The 21,805-nt window shown below is 27.2% G+C and overlaps 1 protein-coding gene across 1 annotated transcript in view; it reads right to left on the bottom strand.

The window, feature by feature from the left end:
• Nucleotides 1–11,318: 11,318 nt before the first annotated feature.
• LOC136074966 (uncharacterized) overlaps nt 11,319–21,805 on the bottom strand; it is a 30,114-nt gene continuing 19,627 nt past the window's right edge. The window contains exons 4-6 of the mRNA XM_065787152.1: nt 21,279–21,348; nt 12,619–12,920; nt 11,319–11,971 (exon numbers count right to left, since the gene is read on the bottom strand). Of these exons, the coding sequence (XP_065643224.1) occupies nt 11,639–11,971; nt 12,619–12,920; nt 21,279–21,348 (705 nt within the window). The 3' untranslated portion in view covers nt 11,319–11,638. The remainder of the gene's footprint in view (nt 11,972–12,618; nt 12,921–21,278; nt 21,349–21,805) is intronic.

Here is a 21,805-nt window from a genome sequence, read left to right as displayed (position 1 = left end):
GACACCGAGGTGTTTGATAAAAAACACATTTTTTTAAAAAAAGCAATTGAGGTAATATCTTTTTAGTTTAGGCTTCTTGCTAAACCTTTTATGATTTTTTCTGCCTTTATTAAATTCTAAACATAAGGCTTAGTAAAAATAGATTTTAAAAAACCTTGAGCAAAAAGTACAAGAACCATAAAGCAAACTCTTGAGGGTGAAACTGCTTAAATCGTTTGGAACAGTTAATAACGGGTAATGTTGATTCCAAAGCAACGTGATACCAATCATCTGCAAAAAATTAGCTTGACAGATACCTGGTAGATAAATCTTAAATTAGCTTTTCAGATTAATTTCCAAACAAAAAGCTCAAAATACTTCTAAATAACCTGTAACCTTCCTAGAAGAAAAATTATATTTTAAGAACAAAATTGATAAAGGTTTTTTAATTCCAAATATAGCTGAATTCCGAAACTAACCATTACTGTACTCTCATAATATATATCCGGGAATATACTTTATATAATGACAAAATTTCCGGTTTCACCAATAATCATCAATTCTATTGTTTGTTAAAATGCTTATTGTTCTCTAATTTACGAGGCAATGAATGAATAATGAATGAATAATGAAATGCTACGCTAAATATCACATAGGGACAATATTTTTTTATAAATATTTTCTTGGTTTGTATAATTTTTCTTTACTGTGTATATCATTTGCATGCATATTTTTTGTCTCACCATGTCTCTTTTGTCAATGTTTAATTTATGGTTTCAGTTTCTAATCAATAATTACTTTTATAAACTACATTTTAGCATTTTTCTGACCTTTAAAATTTGCTAAATCATCTTTTTTACTATCTATGTCTTTTGGTAATCGTAACTGAGTTATATAAGCTCTTTAATGTAGGAATTTCCAGTGTCAAAATATCAATGATTGATTTGAATTCTTGAAATAACTTAAAATAGTATCTTTTTACCAAAGTTAGAAACTTTTTTTTGGTTAGTGACACCCACATTTTTTCAATGTTTTTATTAATTTGGAAAAAGGTTTATCCTCGCCAAAAATATGTATTATTTAAAACCACATAAAAAAGTTTATTATTTTTCTAAAAAGACAATATTTTTCATTTTAGCACCTCAAAAATAAAAAAATTAGACTGACTAAATATAAAATCATTCAATTTGAAAACATGTGAGAGCTATAGTAGGCATTTTAATATATAATAGCATTTTAGCATTAATTACCTAAATTCGGTCTTTTTTTGATTTCAACAATAGTATTGTTTCCGATTAGGCAGTTGGATTCGTATGTTAACGTTGTTCAAGTTATCTTCATTATTTAATTCTCATTTATGAAATGAAATTTTAAAAAGTTTATTTTATAAAAGTCTTGGTTTATTTACAAAAGTCTACAATTTAAACTTGTTAATATCATATAATAATTAATATTTTAGTTACTTAGTTAATTATAAGTATTTGATTCATAAAACGTAATTAAATATATTTATTATGCTGCGTTTCGTAAATTTTTTCCCGCTAAAAACTGTTTCGCAAGTTGCGGTGCTAAAGAGTTTCGTTTCGAAAAAAATATGGTTTTTTATCATTATTTCAAAAAATAGAACCTTCAAATGTTAATATGTTCGAATACTGAAAATAAAATTTGATTATAAACATTTTGGTAAATAAAATTTTTGTTTTTTATAACTATATCTGTTTAGCTAACAAACTTTCTATATTGATTTCAAAACGTCGTTTAACGAAAGAGCTCAATTCGTAAGTGCGACTTTCGTAAGCGCTACTTTCGTATGTAGCAAAATAATTTTATTTCGTAATTCAATTTGCGAAAGACTACATTTCGTAAGCAGCATTTGCGAAATGAACAACGACGGGTTTTTTTTGTTTCGTAAAGTTCGGTACGAAAAAAATTTTTTATAAAATTGTTTTTAACAATATATAATTTCTTCGAACTGATGACTTAAGGATTTCTTTTGCTACATTTTCATCTTTGAATCGCAAGATTTGGATGTCTGCTCGTAAACTGTTCAAAAAAGAGGCATCAACCAAAATGCATCAATTCACATCAACAGGCGCTTCCAGGTGTGCAGTTAACAGCTCACAGTTACCTTCCAGGTAACTGTGAGTTATTTTATCAAATAATTATATAAACTTTTAATACATTTTCAATAACTTAGATTTAAATTTTAAAAGAATACTGCAATTACCTCTCTGCAATAGTCTTTTGCATCGCGTAACTTTGTATAAAGTTTGTAATCAAAACTGAATAGTTTGGGTCAAGAAACTGAATAGTTTGGGTCAAGATATCACAAACATCATTATTGAACTTTCTCACTGTTTTCTTGAAGGATACAATTCAACTTTTAAGTATTTCTGTACATATGGTAACTTTTTTTCTTTGATAACGTTTATTTCTGGACTGCACATACTACGTAATATGGAACAACTCTAGAAATTTCAAGCTAGAAAAATCAGCATTTTTTAATGTAAAAGTAACTTAGCCTGAAACACAATAACCAGCTTTGCAGAGATATAAGTTATTCTTACAACCAAGGCGAAACCCTGTAGGGTTTGAAACTGGCATAGCCCTGTAGGGTTGGCAAAAAGTTTCAGTGAATGTGTGATCTTGCGGAAAACTTGAACTAGGTCTTGCAAATTTGAAATTATTTACTTATAGAAACAGCATTCCGGTTTTTATAAAAAACAAACAAAAAAAACAGGAATGCTGTATCAATTAAAGCAGCAATAGCTGTTGATCTTTTGAAAAAATACATAATCTCTTTTTAAAATTATGTTTTCCACTCTCCTTAGAGAGCAGAGAAGCAATAGTATTTAATATGTTAAATACCTAAAATGAAAATGCATGATTAAATTTTTATAAATTCTTAAAAAGTGTTGTTTCATCAATTTAGAGCAGGTGTCAATAAAAAAGTACAAAACTAAAATTCTTGAAAAGTAGGTTTATGGACTTTCTGCCAATATTTTAAATTTCAAAATATACAAAAAAAAAAAAAGAAAAGACTTTCAGCATGTTTTCAATGTCGAATTTCTAAAAGTATGATACCTTTCAAAAAGTATGATACCTTTCAAAAAGTATGATACCTTTCAAAAAGTATGGTACCTTTCAAAAAGTATGATACCTTTCAAAAAGTATGATGCCTTTCAAAAAGTGTGATGCCTTTCAGATTTTCCTGAAGGTAGAAATGAGCTTTCCAGACATCAATCGTTTTATTAACTTTTTTGGATTACTCTAATAGTAAACTTAAAACTTAAATTTATAAACTGTGTATTAGTCAGACAAAGTAAGTCGACAAACTTTTTGAAATTACATGTTAATTAATTTATAAAAATTAAATGGTTATGATATTTTTTTTCAATTTATTTTTTTTCATCATTTTTGCAACTTTTAATTGAACTTATTCAACTAATCATCTTATTTTTTTAAAGAAATTTTTCTTTTAATAAGTTTTTTTTTAAAGTTATTATTTAATTAGGTATTCTGTATGAAACATACGCTGTTTTTTGATCGAATTAACCTTTAGCTAACAATTTAGTTTAGTCAATTAATTGTCAGAAATTATATTAAGTTCATAATATATCTCAAATACAACAAATTGGAAGTAATGTCCTTAAATTAATTAAATTTTCATAATTTATATAGTTCTCAAAATTCGTCAAATCAAAAAAAATTAAGTAATGTTTAATTGATAATATCTGAGTAATTGTTTCTTTTCTTACGGCCGGCGCAAAAGGAGTGCGTGACAAGTCCCCCTCCCCCCCAATAAATATGATTACTACCTATTTGTACCTTCTGTCGGAATATGAAATGTCAACTGATGGTACAAATATGTACCAATTTACCAAATGAAGCAGCTACCTATATTGTTTTAGAAGTGAATAAAGGCTTGTAAAACGGTGCAAAATTTATTTTGCTTTCATTTGATGGGTTACTTTTCTAATAAAGATAATTAAAATATAAATAAATAACATTTTTCTCTGGTGACGACACCTTTTTTTTTTTTTAACTAATTTTGTTATTCAATAAAAATATTAAAAATACCTAAAAGGAAATGTAACTAATTTGATGTGACACTTTTCTTATTTTGAAAAGTAGAAAATAATATGCCCACACTATGTTTAAAGCAAAGACAAGATATTTCAAGCTATTTTATTTTTAATATTTAGTCAACACAAGTGAATATATATATATATATATATATATATATATATATATATATATATATATATATATATATATATATATATATATATATATATATATATATATATATATATATATATATATATATATATATATGTATATATATAACTTTAAAAATAAAACTATGAATGCCACATTTTCCAACAATTAGAGCCTGAATCAAGGCATAAATGGACATTGCAAAATAAACACTAAACACGTGATTTACGAATTCCTTTTGATTTGCGCTCGGACTGACCAACTAAAGTTTTTCGAACATTTTCAGAACAATTTTTACAATCTCTTGGCTTATCGTTCACTAAAGTTTAATGAACTCCAACATTTGTATGTCGTAGTGTAATGTGTTCATTTGAATTACTAGATCTAGTATTTCCTATTAATTGATCAATAAATTCCTCACGAAAACTTTGATGACTGCGGGCACTCTGGTCAGTAAACCAAGACTCAAATACATATGCATTATGTATTTATTAGACTCAAATACATATGCATTATGTATGCAACACATATTTCCAATAGGTAATAAAAGATTCGCCTATACAGTTTACTTGATTTTTTCCACAATTATAATACTTGATGGTTGGTCTGCTGAACCTACAAAATCGATGTTGGTATTGTAATCTTTAATTGCAGGGGGGCATGGAACATTTATTACACCAACTGCCCCTTGTTTTCCTTTTCGCTTCACATATATTGTACTGTTTGCAACTTTGTCATCATAATTTGGATAGTGAATTTTTGAAAGTTTATGGACATGCTTGCTGTCAATCCAGACCTGCGCCAAAACTGGACCACACATTCACCAATCACTATACCCGCGTTGCAACTTCATTTTTGTTTTCGTTATAATCTCCTTGGGAAATTGGCTGCGATCAACTCGTGCAGTACCTGTTGCATAAAACTTACTCTCGTAAAGATACTCAAGCAAACCAACTTAAATGTAATAGTTATCTAAATATAGATGGTATCTTTGTTTTAAAACATGTTAGGTTAGTTGACAGATAACAGTTCCTGAAAAATCATGGTGCTTTAGTCCATCGATATCTTTTCCAGTGTAAATTAAGAATTCTGATATGTACCCGGTAGCTGACTCTGCCATTACCCAAGCTTTTATTGCAAATCTTGTATGTTTGCTTGGAATAAATTGTCGGAAGTAGATTCTTCCCTTAAAAGGTATCATACTCTTATCAATGCAAATGTTTCTTTTTGGTTTATAAAGATTTCTAAATTTAGGACAAAGGTCATCTAGCAACATACGTACCTTTAAAAGTTTGTCGCAACCTTAATTACCCCTTAGTATTACAGATGTCTCTTTACAAAAATGAAGGTTACGGTGAATTTCTCTAAATTGATCACGAGACATTACTTTACTATAAGATGAAATAGCAAAAAAGTATTGTTTTTGTCTCCAGTAATCATGGATACAAGGAAGTTTTATTATTCCAATGGCTAAACAGATTGCTGTAAATACTTTGATATCAGTTGACGTAACACCAACCCATATCATTCTATGTCTTATAGGAGAAGATTGGAACCATCTTGAATGGTAGTTATTTGTTTCAGTAACAAGTTTTTGTATTCAAGCATTATCAAAAAACGACTCAAATAAATGGATTGGTTTAATATTGCCATCACAATTAGGAATTGCAGATTTTCTTTAGGTTGTTTCTGGTGTTTCCATGTTTAGAATAACTGTTAATTATAATTTTTCCATTCTCTGTTGTCTTTACTAATACTAGATTTCTTAGCCTTAATGGTATAAAGTTTTTATGTCTTGATAAAGGTTGATTTGACGGTTGGAATAGTTGGTTGTTTGGATATTTTTCTTTCCTTGTTTATAGTAACATTGTTATCAGCCAATGTTTTTCCATAGAGTCCATTGTTATCATTAGCTCCTGAATAAATAATAGAAAAGTCTATATCTATTTTTTCTATTGAATCATCTCCGGAACAAACATATTCTTCAGATGATGAAGATGAAATTTTTTCTGATGATGATGATCAACTTGCTGACAATGCCATTGTCAATGGAGCTTTTGTTGAGCAAATGTCAGTTTTATTCTCTTGGAATTCGTTGTCATCAGACTCTGAAGACTCAGAAGACAAACACCGTCCATTTCATCAAAGAGTTGAAGATGTCCTTGATGAAATGAACAAAAATTCATTTGGATCATTTATAATTCTATTTCTCAAAGCCATCTGCGCTGAAAACGTCTAACAATTACATATATTTTTGTCAATTATCTTTAGTGTTTTAAACATGAAAACTATCCGTGAATTAAAAGTTCCAAATTTCCTAAGCTCAATTAATATGTCTAGAAGCACAAAAGGTTAATATTTAAGACTAAATAGGGTTGAACTGTAACTTTTAGAGAGGTGTTTTGATTGGTATATCCAAGGCGCAGATATGTGCGTCTTCGGCACGAAAGGGTTAATATTGTATTAGATTTTAACATTGGTTTTATGTACATCTGCTTCTTCCGATTCAAGTGAGAGCCATTTTACTGACGCGCTAAACAATTTGTATAATAATCAAAACAGGATGACAAATCTTTTCAAATGTTTGTGTTTTAGTACGAAAATTAGAATTTTTTAAATTTAATTTAAAATTATTGCAATTTATTCATTACAATTTTTTTTTATAATGCATGTTTATTTTACAACTATAAATTATTTACAAGTAACCAATCACCGATTGACGGTAAAGATATACCAATATAAATCATAAATATAAAGTTCGAAATATACGAAGTAAATAAAAATATAGTTGCGTACCACTCCGAGTCATGAAAAAATAAATACCAAATACCAATCTTGTATTGTATTTATTTATATTGTTTTTAAAAAAGTGTGCTGTAAAATATTCTGAAACTAGACTTTATATTTAAACATGAAAAGTATATTTTGAAAAATATCTATTTAAAATATATTTAGTGCGTTCATTTGTTCCAGTAAGGGTTGAGCATGAGGAAATTTGTTTTTGTTGTATACTAGTCTTGAAGCGTGTTTTTGACGTAAGTAAAGTGGTTGTAATTTAGATTTGTGGGTACTGCCCCATGCTATATTGGCATACATGAGATAGCTATGTATGAATACAAAGTAGATAAGTTTTAGACTTTTTTGTGACAAAAATGGTCCTGCCTTGTAAAGTAAAGCTATGTTCTTTGATATTTTTGTGTTTATGTAGTTTATTTGGGGTTTCCAGGAGATGTTTTCATCAATTAGAACTCCGAAAAACTTGTTATTCAGAGCTCTTTTGATAGTTATATTTTCTATATTAATTGTTGGTAGGTTAAGGGGTATTTTTTTAATTTATTGATTAGAGTGAAATAGTATATACTTAGTTTTTTCTATATTGAGTGACAGTTTATTTGATTTAAACCATATATTAACTTTTTTAGTTCGGCATTTGTTTTTTCATAGAGGTCTTCGATTGTCTTTGACGAGTAGAATAAGTTTGTATCGTCGGCAAACATTATAGTTTTAAAGATATTAGAGGCGTTTGGAAGATCTTTCATATAAATAAGAAACAAGAGAGGAGCAACAATGAAACTTTGGGGTGCACCATATTTTGTTTTTAGTAAATTGGAGTTGCTTTTTCTATCTATAATAACACACTGTTGTCTGTTATTAAGGTAGTTTTTAAACCAATTTAAAGTTTGATTTTTTATACCATAGTTTTTCATTTTTGTTAGTAAAATATCATGGTTGACGGTGTCAAATGCCTTTGACAAATCAATAAAGATCCCTAATGTGATTTTTTTTTTAAATGATCTACTTATCCTATTTGAGAGGTCAAGGATTGCATGTTCAGTTGAGTGTAGCTTTTGAAAACCATATTGACCTTTATTGATAACTTTGTTAGTTTTTAAATATACATTTAATTTATTATAGATTATTCGTTCTAGAAGTTTTGAGAATACCGAAAGGATAGAGATTAGTCTATAATTGTTTAAAGAATTGGTTTCTCCGGATTTATAGTTTGGTATAATTTTAGAGATTTTTAGTTTATCAGGTACAATACCTGTTGAAACTAATGAATTAAATATTTGGTAAATTGGATTACGTATCTTCTCAAAAACATCTGACACTACCTTGCAAGAGATATTATCGATTCCTGGGGACTTAATTTTAAGTGATTTAATAGCTATTTGAAGTTCGTCTTGATTTATTTCATTGAAATTTAAAGAGCAGTGTGAGTCTGTTAAGTAACTTTTAAATGTATTTGGGCATTGAATTTTCTATGCAAGATCAGTACCAATGTTGGCAAAGTAGTTGTTAAATTCATTGGAAATACCTCGCTTGTTGCTTGAACCACTTTCATTAGTTATTACCCTAGAAGGCATTTTGTTAAAACTAAATTTACTTTTACCAATTATTTCCTTCATAATGTCCCATGTCTTTTTTAGATCACCATTAAATTTTTGTATTTGACTAGAACAATATAAAATTCTGTGTTTTTATTTTATTTTTTCAAATAGGTTTTTGTATTGATTGTAGAGAGACAGGTTCGCTTCGCTTCTATTTTTTAAGTATTTTACGTATAGTTTTTGTTTTTGTTTTGAAGATTTTCTTATTTCTTTTGTTATCCATGGACAATTTAAATATTTTGTTTTTATTTCTTTTTCTTGAATTGGAAAACTTTTATTATATTATAGGATAAATAAATTTATAAAGTTAATGTACGCAGAGTTTGTGTTTCCTTGGTCACATTCTTGGTAGACCTTTTGCCAATTTGTTGCCGGTAGCAAGTCCTTAAGTTTTTGAGTAGATGTTTCATCGATAATTCTTTTATAACATAAGATTATTGAATTATTAATTTTTGTGGAATTTTGTGACAAAGATAAGTATATTGGAAAGTTTTCTAAAATATCTGTTTTTATTATTCCTGATTTTAGAGAAAGATCTTGTATTGAGTTTATTAATATACTGTCAATAGCAGTAATAGATTTGGAAGTTACCCTGGTAGGTTTGATGATAATGGGGAAGATATTAAGTTAGGGTCAGGGCTACAATACTGAAGTTTCTTGTTGTTGTTATAATTTTTAGTTAATTTTTTTTTTTTCAAATGTAGATTTTTAAACTAAACTTTTATGTAAAAAAAATTGGTTTCAGCATTTTTAAAAATGATTTTATAAAAAAAATGTGTAACAATTTAAACTAAATTATATAAAAACTATTTTTAATAATTTAGCGAGTACATATATACTTCGGTATAATTAATTTTATTTGTTTATGAAACTAAATATTATAACACTATATTATGTTAAATCTTAATTTTTAAATTATTAGTTATTTATATACGTCTGGGCAGATGCAAATTTGATGCAATGATCTGATGTAAGTTCATGATGTTTATTTATAAACAAAGAGTAGCGACTTTAAAATAATAAAAGAGTATTATACGAAATGCATACGATTGACACCGCGTCTGAAGCAAAATTGTGAGCAACATCATCTTTGCAACGGCACCGAATTTCATAAGTTAATTTAAATTATTTAATGTTTGTGTTGCAAACTTATGAATAGTTGAATTAACTTTCTAAAATAAATTATTAACGTTTTGTCAGCTTTACACCAATTTACGCGCGAGCTGACGTTGTTTGAATCAAATTAGGCGATAGAGAGCTTTTTCGGAAATTTTATTGTGCTCAGAAGAGGCGACGCCTTATGATGTATATTTTAATAAACCATGGTTTGTAAAAACAATACGGCCAGTTGTTTGATTAAAGAGTACATTTTTGACACCAAAAAAAAAAAAAAAATTAAATTGCATAATGATGAGTATAACATGAAAGCATTTCACCTTAGCGGCACATGTAATTGAATTTTTTTTTTAAATATAACATATATTATACCTTAAATAATGTGGTTCTTATCTTGTTCCTCTCTGCCTGTGCTTTCTTATTACCCGAGCTTCCTATCTCAAAGCTTGGCCTTTGACATACGCCATTACACAACATCTTATTTGTCTTCTGCAAAACTAAGCAAATACAACATAATAAAAGTCAAATGGTACAATTTAAGTAAAATGTTATAAGTTACATAACCCTCTCTCCCTCTCCCTCTCCCCCCACTCCTTTTATTTCTCTTATGCAATGTCTTTGTCTTTATGCTGGACATCTGTCCAGTTTTTTATAACTTTATAATAAGATTTAAATTTGTAACTAAATAACCTCACTTTTCTTGTGCTTTATGGTTCGTGTTTACAAACCAATCTTGGTTTTTTTAAAGAGTGGTCAAAGCTACCCCAAAAGCTTATAACCATTTAGGGTAAATTTGACCACGTAAAAAATACTTATCTTAAAGTAGCCTTATCATCATTTATTCTTACTAGATGCTTTAAAAAAACGGCATCCTTAATTTTTTTTTCTTTTTTTCAGAATTTCTAAAAATAGTATTATCCTTGTTGGCACACAACATCGATCCAAGGTTGGATTTATGTTAGGTTATGTTAAGCAACATTAACCAATTAAACCTGACTTCGTAACAATGTTGGTTACACTAACTTTATTTTTCATCAGAATTACAACGCTTTAATAACTTTAGTTACACTAAGGTTGTTTTTCATCGGAATAACAACGTTGCAATAGCGTTGGCTACGCTAACATAATTTTTTATCGGGGTTACAGCATTATAAAAGCTTTAGTTACATTATCTGTTATATGAAAATATTAAATTTAATGCTGCTGCCGTTACTCATTCGTGCGTGTTTGATATGGAACATACAACAGCCATTACACTCAAATTCATAACCAGAAAGAGTCGCAGCACTTTCTTTTATATGAAAGTGTGAACGAAAGTGCATACAAATATCTATTTTATGTAAGCTTCAAAATATGTGTTGTTAAAACTTATATCAAGTTTTACAGTTTTACTTTTACTTGAAAATTGCATTGCGGCGATATCTCCTTAATTTTAATTTATAGCAATTATTTACCATTTTATAAAGTTATAGCTTTTTTTGCTACATGAATAATGTTAAAAACGTTAAGTATAATATGCTTGGATGGCCAAAGTGGGTAGCCCACTGTGAATATTTACTTGAATAAATAAAAATGAATTACAGTTTATACAGTGAGATTAAACATACAAAAAAGTCTATAAAAATTTATTTAAAAACTTAAATTTTAAGCATTACATATTAAATATTATGTATAAAAGTATGAAATTATTATGCATGAAAGTGAAGAATCAAAAACAAAACGTTTTTGGTTATGCAATTTACTAAAAACAGTTATTACTTATAAATAAAAACAAAATTAATAATTGCCTTTCAAAAATTTCTTGACAACTAAAAGAACACATAAAGTTAATAATGTTTAAGTTGTTCGATTTTTCCTCGTTTCAAAAACATCGTTTACTTTTACGGGTAAAGTATATTTTAGGGATGTTTTGAACATGGACAACACTCTTTTTAGGGTTGCTTTGAGCATGGACAACACTCTTTCGACAAGATAATATTGTTTAATTTCATTAATTGTTCTTTAATTAATGTAAGTTCTTCATGAACATCGTTTTTTGATGAAGACTTTACTTTCTCGTTTAAATGTTTATTAAAAATAAAAGACATTGGAAGGTTCTTATCAATTATTTTGTTTTGTTGTTGTCCCTTGCATTTGTTGTACACAAACGGAATGACATCTTGAATTGCAAAAATGAAGAAAGATAATGAAATAGCAACCAAAGTATATTTAATGTAGTTTATTTTGACAATGTCATTAAAGTTTTGTGTCGAATCCGTGTCTATCTAAATAAATTAAAAAAAATATCATGAAAAAAAATATTTGAAAAAATAATTTAGTAAAAACAAAAAAAAACAAAAAAAAAACAAAAAATTAGATAAATTAATATAAGTTCCATTGTATTGAAACTAATCACAAAAAACTTGGTTTTTAAAAAATCAGTTTATTTCATTTAATGATTTAACTTGTTTTAAAAATAATGTTAACATATTAAAAAGTTAATTTTTTTATTTATTTTTATTTCTTATTTTTATAGTGCTTTTTTATGAGTTTTGTAAAAATTATTTTGCTGTATACAAATGGGCATAAGGCGTGTTGTCTAAAATTCGTGTACAATATTAAATACGTGTTTTAGACGCCTTAAACACATGGTGTGTTTACTTGATTTATTTCTTTTTAAAAACACATGGTGTGTTTACTTGATTTGTTTCTTTTTAAAAAAAAAGATATTTCTAGAAATAAAATATCCTTTTTTGAACTGAAATTTTTTAAAAAAACGCATAAACGCATTACGTAAACGCATTTTTAAATCGAAAGTGAGCGCTCTAACTACGGCTTCTCAATAATTTTAAAAAACTGATTTGCTTTATACAATGTTATTCAATACAATGGTAATCATAAAAGAATTTTTTTTTATAAGTTTTTAACTTACGATTGGAATTTTTTTATACATCTCTATCACATTTTTCAAGATATCTTTAAAGTTTAATTTTTGTAAACAGTCCAAAACTGCATCGTTTTGGTATGTATCAAGATGATATAAACTTGCCATCATGTTTGTTTGGTTACCAAATGTTATTGAAACCGGTGAAACGGCGTCCAATAACTGCACGAGAGCAACATTTTCATATTTAGTTTTATAGTCCATATTTAATAAAGCATCGATGTTGACAACTCCATATTCAACCTTGTTTGAATTCACATCTTGAAGGACATCATCGTAAGAGTAGTATACTATAAAAAAAAAAAAGAATTTCATATAAACTAATTTAAATAAGATTGCTGTAACAACAAGCAACAAACAGCCAGTGTTCGTTCTGCTTAAACGAAAATTTAAACAGAATAGGGAAGACCGGGCCAGGTAACAATTAGGGTAAGTTGACAAAATTTTGGAGTGAATAAGCAAAATTTTCACGAGGCTTATTGGTTTCTTTTGTTTACTATAAAAATAAAGATATTGTCAAAACTACTATTATATTTTTTCAATTTGTTGCAATATATATATATATATAAATATATATATATATATATATATATATATATATATATATATATATATATATATATATATATATATATATATATATATATATATATATATATATATATATATATATATATATATATATATATATGTATATATACATATATATATTTATTTATCACCTTCTGCATATAATGCAAGGTAAATTGTTATAAAAGTATTTAAAAGAAGTTAAGTGTTTAGAGAAGAAATTTAGTACAAATAAATAGAATAAAGAAATGATTAAAATAAAGAAAATAAATTTAATTTTTAATTTTTACTTCAAGAATATCCTTGAAATTTTCTCTTTGATCCCTTCTTATTTCCAACACTCTATTGCATTGTTTGAAATTTGAAGCCATTTTTGAAATTATATTTTATATTAATAACTCCATTTTCGGAACTTTTTATATTTTTTAAGACAAATTTATACCTTTTTTTTTGTTTTGCATTACGCTTAATACATTTATTTCATTTTGGCTGCACAAGTTTTTGACATCTTCTAAAAAAGGGTGTTACGGACTATAACCGCATTTTTTAGTATACTTTAGTATAGCCTCTAATTTACAGAGCGCCATTTTCCTTTTTCACGAGGAGAAATTATACACGTATATATTTTCAAGTTAGAGATTTTAATATATTTATATTTATTTTACTGGAACTAAAGTGTTATATGTTTTTGAAGATGTGCATTCACAACAGAATCTCTATAATTTAGATTAAGGATGCTGTTTTAAATCATTATAGATATTTATAAAAGATAGGAACTATCTTTAGGTAGATCTTTAAAAAATCTAAAGGTTTACGACCTATCTTTATCAGAAGATCCTAAAGGTTTAGGACCTACCTTTACCAGAAGTACCTAATATAGATACTTTTGAAAATTAGTTTCCTATATTATATATCATTCAAAGTATCCAATTATCAAAGAAAACCTTCAAAACAAATAACTTAAAATAGTTCATTTCCAATCTAATAGATTTGAGATATGTGGAACAATTTGCATAATAACTTACCAATAAGCTTTGATAGTTATTATAAATTTGTTAATAAAAGTCATTGCCATAATCTTAGATCAGTATCATGTAACAATCTTGTTTTGCCTTTAAAGCAAAGACTTAAGTATGGCATTAACTCCATTAATTATCGATCCATTAAATCATGGAATTATCTCCCCTCTGAAATCAAGGCAATGTATCAAAAAAAAGGAAGTAGAGCTCTCTTCATCAACAAAGTCAAAAAATTATTCCAAGATAAAAATATTAAGTAAAGCTTTTGCTGTGTTATTTATCTCAATAACTATTTTTCATGTTATTTTGTTTTTTACAGCTGTAAATTATTGCTGAATTAACGGAGTTTTTCTGTTAATTTGAACTGAAAAAATGAAATACGGAAACCCTAAATTTAACAGAGAAAGTGCTGCCTCTTTCTCCATTTATATGTACAGAAAAAATGAAATACGGAAACCGTAAATTTTACGCAGAAAGCTTTGTATCTTTTTTAACGGACTTTTTTTGTTGATTTTTACGGGAAATAAACTACGGAAACCGTAAGTTTTTACGGAGAAATTGCTGTCACTTTGCTGCCGGACTTTCTCCGTTGAATCTACGGGGTATTTTTAAACAGTGTTGTGGCAATAGATGATTTGGTCGCCAAATATAAATTTTTTTTTTTCTTGGTTTGCGCTTATTGAGGTGCTCTCAAAAACCCTTACCGTCTTATTACAGATCACCGTGGTAGTGCTTTTAACTTGCACCTAAGAAAGCTTTCTGGTTTAATGGTAGATCAAATAGTTTTAACTGAATGTTTTTTTAAGCTGACGAACTCGTTTTTTTTTTTAAATAAACTTTTTTATCCGTATATCCTCTAGAAAATAATTTTTCTAGAGGATAATTATAAAATGTATTGCAAATATTTATTCTTCGCATAAGCTGTAATAACCATGGTTTAATGGTCTTTAGACTATATCATGGAATACAATATTCAAATTTAAATAAAAACCGGAAGTTCTTAGTCAATTATCTTATTCAATACAAACAATATTTGGGTTTCTTATAATTTTTTTGTTTTCTGTGCAGGTGACCAAATCGTTTTGAAGTATAAGTTGCACAAAACAGACGAAGTCTAAAATAAATCCATAAATATCAAACCAATCTTAAACATTAAATATTAAACGAAGTCTAAATTAAATCTAAAACGTTTTGAAGTATAAATTGAAGTAAAATTACGAAGTATAAATTGTATAAATACGAAGTATAAATACAAAGTATAAATTGAAGTATAAATACGAAGTCTAAATTAAATCTAAAAATTATCAAAAGTCAATTATCTTATTCAATACAAACAATATTTGGGTTTCTTATAATTTTTTTGTTTTCTGTGCAGGTGACCAAATCGTTTTGAAGTATAAGTTGCACAAAACAGACGAAGTCTAAAATAAATCCATAAATATCAAACCAATCTTAAACATTAAATATTAAACGAAGTCTAAATTAAATCTAAAACGTTTTGAAGTATAAATTGAAGTAAAATTACGAAGTATAAATTGTATAAATACGAAGTATAAATACAAAGTATAAATTGAAGTATAAATACGAAGTCTAAATTAAATCTAAAAATTATCAAAAGTCAATTATCTTATTCAATACAAACAATATTTGGGTTTCTTATAATTTTTTTGTTTTCTGTGCAGGTGACCAAATCGTTTTGAAGTATAAGTTGCACAAAACAGACGAAGTCTAAAATAAATCCATAAATATTAAACCAATCTTAAACATAAATATTAAACGAAGTCTAAACTAAATCATAAATATTAAACCAACTTTATTCATATACGCTTCATTACTTCATAATGAGTGGTTCTCATTTTACAGATATTTTTATTAGGGCACTATATACTGCAATTTCACTTAACTTAAGCATTCAATTTCATTTTTTTCAACGGAAAAAAGTAAAATATTTCATAACTTGCATTACAGGGTTCCTTGGTCTGTAAGCTTCACATAAGTGACTTCTTGGTTCAGCTAATTCAGCATTATATATAACAACCGTATTTTTGCCCTGTTTGATTTTTTTCGACTAGTATGTGCGTCGCATACTAACTACTAAACATGTATATGACGTTCAAACAATCGGTTGTTTTGATTTTTTAATAATGGTTTTGTTAATAAGGAGTTTTTATAGAATGCTCATAACTTCAAATTTGTGAATGTATAAAACTATAAGTCTCAAGTTTATTTAAAATTTTTATTTTCATTTTCTTATGAGTAAAAGAATGCATGACAATCTTAGCATATTTAATAAATTATATATTGTATAAATTATTATAAATTATAATTATATATTATATATTATAGAAATAAATAAAGAATAGTATTAACGCATTAATTAAATAAAGATTGTTAACGCGCAATATATATGTTTTGAAAAACAATAAATATGTTGACCAGAAACCTAAGCTCTTTGTTAATGTAGATGTTTTTGTAATTTCCAAGTTATCTGGAACCAGAAATGATAAACAATATCTCACTTTTTTTCTTTGTTTTGAGCAGCAAATTGCATATTATCTCACACAGCAACTGTGTCAAAGCACCAGCAGCAATATTTTGTATTTTTTTTCTAAGTCTAAAGATTTCATTGTAAAAAATAAAAACATTTAGCTTGTTAAGGTCAACAATCTTTTAAAATTTGAAACTCGTGTGAGGCAATGCATCAGTCACTTATTTATTAAAAAAGGTAGATGGGTATTTTTATATAAAAAACAACAACATAAAAACATAGAATTTAACATTATTCATGTATATCATGATGGAAATGTAAAAAATTTAGCTAAAATAATTGTAACGTTTTTCTTTTTTAATTAAATCAAGTGAAAGAAATGAGTCTCAGTTTTGATTAAAATGGTTTTAAAACATCAAAAATATGAACGTTAATTAAAGTTAAGTACGATATACATATACAGTATAAGGGAAAACGGGACAAGAAGGCTTTCATATAACAACTCAATAAAAAAACTTAAAAATGGGTGCAAACTTGACTATTTTTTCATCTTGTATTTTAAAGAGACACATGTTTTTTTAAAAATATTTTTAATGCTTAAAGTTTATAAGCATAAGTTTATTTTTTACGGTTAAAAAAAAAACTTCGTTTTTGGTTATTTATAGTAGATGGTGTCCTTTGGGTGTAACTTTTTAGGTACATTTTTTTGTTAAGTTTATTTTGTGTTACTTTAGTTAAAGTAGCTGCTAGTTATGATAATTTTAAAGAATTAAAAAAAATTACTTAATAAGTCATCATACCTCGGTCAAGCGACCAGATGGTTAACTTTTTATCTTAATTTAATGGGTAAATTATAAATTTCTGTGCAACACATTTAAAATGTTGTATACTGCTGGAAATACAACTTTCGTCTGTTTAAGAGTGATCAATTTCTTTTTTTAAATAATTACATCAAATTATATTAAAATAATTTAAATGAAAAAATACAACCTTATAATGGCTAACTTAAAGTTTCATGCCATTCGGCAATCATTAGCCATAATATTCAAATACAAAGTAAAAACCGTTATAAAAAATACACGTTTTTTGGCCATTAATAAAGTTGTATTTTTTCATTTAAATTATTTTAATATATATATATATATATATATATATATATATATATATATATATATATATATATATATATTTATATATATATATATATATATATATAGATATATATATATATATATATATATATATATATATATATATATATATATATATATATATATATATATATATATATATATATATATATATATATATATATATATATATATATATATATATATATATATAGATATAGATATAGATATATATATAAATATAGATATATATATATATAGATATATATATATATATAGATATATACAGTGGCGGTATTAGGGTAGGGCCTGGTCGGGCGATGGCCCAGGGCGCCAAAAAAATAGGGGTGAAATTTAGCGCAAAATCATTATGTTGGTCAAGATTGGATCTCATTTTAATTAATTAAAAGTACTATAATTTTACTTAAGAACTTATTATTGTCTTTTATTATTGTCTACAAACGAAATGAAAAGTTACATAGTTGTAAGTACTTATTTATACTTGTTAAAAATAAACCAAATTAAAAAAAACGTCAAGTAAACTCTCCAAAGACGTAAATAAATTTTACGAGTTAAACTAAAAAACATTAAATTAGTAATTAACCAACCGGTGTTGAGTTTTTAACACTAATAGGGGTCATTAACCAATAAGTATTGAGCTGCAATTACGCAATTACGCAATAAAAAAATTATCTTGCTCAAATATCGTTAAAACGAAGTTTTATTATGGTAATTTATGTTTAAATATATTTGGATTTACAGAGATATACTTAATTTATTGCAAAATGTCCGAATACGTTAATCTTATCAAAAGAAAACCATCTGGGTTTGAATATAGAAAACGGAAGGCAGGAAAAGAAAAAGAATTTCAAAAAACAAAAAAGTTTATGAATATAGAGAAATATATCACAGCGAAAAATCAAGACTTGAATGTGACATCTTTATCTGGAATAGCAAAAAATGCATCAGTAGATCAGATAGTTATCGAAGATATTGTGGACGAAGTTTCTCGAAGTAATGAGATAAGTTGTCCTAAAACTGCAATATCTACTTGCGATGGCGATGTTTTACAAACTCCATTGGCGATGTGCATACAAATTTTAGATGACTTAAGCACTGTTTTCATGAATATATATGATCTAGCCATATGGCCACTCATTCGAAATAACATAGTTATTGATCATATAATACCTAACTGCCAAGTACAAACTCACATTGATAATTATCCAAAGAATGATACAGGCCGGCATTTCCCTAATTGTCATTTCACAAAAAAACTTGCAAACAAGCAATACAGTTTCGTTGGTTAATATATTTCATCTCTAAGGATCGCGTTTATTGTTTTTGTAGCCGGCTATTTGATCGTAAATCAACGTCGAGTTTAGTTTCTGAAGGATATAACATCTGGAAACACTTGTCAGAAATGTTAAAAATTCATGAGAATAGCACCTCTCATAAGAAGTTTTACCTTTAATGGATCGACACTGAACTACAATTAAAAACAGGGAAAACAATAGACTGCCAAGAGCGATATTTTGATTAGAAAAGAAACTACAAAGTGGAATAATGTTTTGTCTAGACTGATGCATATTACACTTTATTTAGCTAAAAACAATATGGCGTTCAGAGGTACCGATAAACTATATACGTCTAATAATGTAAAGTTCTTGGGCTTAGTACAACTTTTAGCCAAATTTGATCCAGTTATGTAGGACCAATACAAGAGCAAATGACGATAAAATATCACTGAAAGAACTTTTCATAGAATTTTTGTCTGTCAATGTTATAGATGTTATAAATAAATACGGACTGGAATTGAACAATTGTAGGGGTCAGTGTTATGAAAACCGGGCAAACATGAAAGAAAAAAATTTGGGGGTTCAAAGGAGAATTTTGGAAATAAATCCCTTAGCTGTTTATGTACCGCGTGCCTGTCATAGCTACAATCTCGTACTAAGTGATGCCGCTAAGTCTTCTGTAAAATCAGTCACTTTATTTGGGGTACTTCAGAGATTGTTTACACTGTTTTCAGCTTCTGTTCATCGTTGGAAAATTCTCACCAATTACTTGGGAATATATACCATTAAAAAGCTTTGACACACGTTGGGAAGCAAGAATAAGCAGTGTTAAAGCAGTCCGTTGTCAAATTAGTACCATCTAATATGCTCTAATTATTTTGGCTATTGAAAATCAAAAAACTGGTGTTCAAATCTCTCATGAGGCTTTTACTCTAGCCGAACAGTTAAAAGATTTCAGTTTCATAGTTTCGTTGGTTGTTTGGTATGACTTTTTTAAGTTAATGTCGTTAGTAAATCTCTACAATCATCAGACATGGATTTTGGTAAATGCACAGAAATGTTGAAAAAATGCTACACTTTTTTGGAGGGATATAGAAATACAGGATTCAGAAATTGAGCCTGTGTTTGAAGCCACATCAAGAGTTCGATTTGTTAAGCGTCAAGCTGGAGAAACTGTCTGCGATGAGCCTATAACTTTCCCAGAAAAAAAATTTGAGGTTGAACTTTTTAACTGTCTTTTAAAATCTACATTAACTTCATTCAATGAAAGATTTGATCAGTTAAGCAAGCATTCAGAATCATGGTCCTTTTTTGTACAATATAAAACAGATTCCGGAAAAACCTGACCTTGTCAAACTTTGTAGTAATCTCCAATTGAAATTAACAGTAGAATCTAAATCAGATATTGACGGTAGTATGTTGTGCGATGAACTCCTAAGTTTGAAACTTACTCCTGTTTGAGGTTACTCCTGTTTTTGTTTTAAAATTTATTAAAGATCGCAACTTACAAGAGCTATATCTAAATGTATGAATAGCATTGCGAATATTATTGACTATACCTGTTACGGTTGCTAGTAGGGAGAGGATTTTTTTAAAGCTTAAGTTGATAAAAATCTATCCAAGATCAACAATATCCCAATCTAAGTTGACAAACTTAGATTGGGATATTGTTAGCTACTTTGTCAATCTAAAATGAATTTGCTGAAAATATTGACTTTGATAAACTCATAAAAGAGTTTGCCAATAGAAAGGCACGAAAAGCTAAATTTTATTAATTTTTCTTTTTAATAAATAGTTATTTATATTACTAATAGGTTATTTAATTGCTTATTACTAATCGGTTATTTCACCCTTAGCATTTTTTTTGTATGGGGTTAAGCTGATCTAGGGGCGCCGAAGAAATCTCGCCCAGGGCGCTGGTAATGCTAAAACCGGCGCTGTATATACATAATATTTGTCTTTTAAAAAGGCGTCTTTATCTTATCTATTTTAAACGTATATTTATAGTTATCTTAAATGTGTCTTATGTTTACTGAGTAAATTACAAATTTCTGTGCAACACATTTAAAATAATATTTGACAAAAATTATATAAATTTTCTTTATTGAAATTTTTTATCGACAAGTTTATGTGTTAATTTTACCTCTTTTTGAAACAATATTAAAGTTGTTCTTAGCAATGTGAAAATCAAATGAATCGTTCAAAGCAGCAATCTATGTTTTAAAATAAGTAAAAGTTTAAATAAATTATCTAAAGAAAAATAAGTTTTGTATGGATGAATAAAGTTACTCAACTATTGAATTTCAAAGCTTCTGAAAGTCTTATAAATATTTAAGATACATATATAAGCAAACAAATAATATTTTTCTTTAAAAACATTTTTAGAGTTATTTTCCTTTTATTCAACTTCATTAATTTAAATGAATAAAATAAAGATGCAGTCAGTAGCCATTAATTTACAAGATCTACACATGTTAAACAATTATTTTAAATTTTTATCTTATAAAGCCTAAAAATTAGTTTTGACATTCTTGATGGTTTTTCACAAAAAAATATTTTCTACAAAAAAAATTTTCTATAAATTTTACGGTTTTAAAAGAATTTCCCAACTATAATATTTTCAAAAAAGTTTTGTCATGTTATTTATAGCTATTTTTATTTAGTTATATT

Source organism: Hydra vulgaris, chromosome 01 (genome assembly GCF_038396675.1).
Source record: "Hydra vulgaris chromosome 01, alternate assembly HydraT2T_AEP".
NCBI lineage: Eukaryota > Metazoa > Cnidaria > Hydrozoa > Anthoathecata > Hydridae > Hydra > Hydra vulgaris.
The sequence above is the reverse complement of the archived record's forward strand: the minus strand, read 5'-3'. Positions and strand labels throughout refer to the sequence as shown.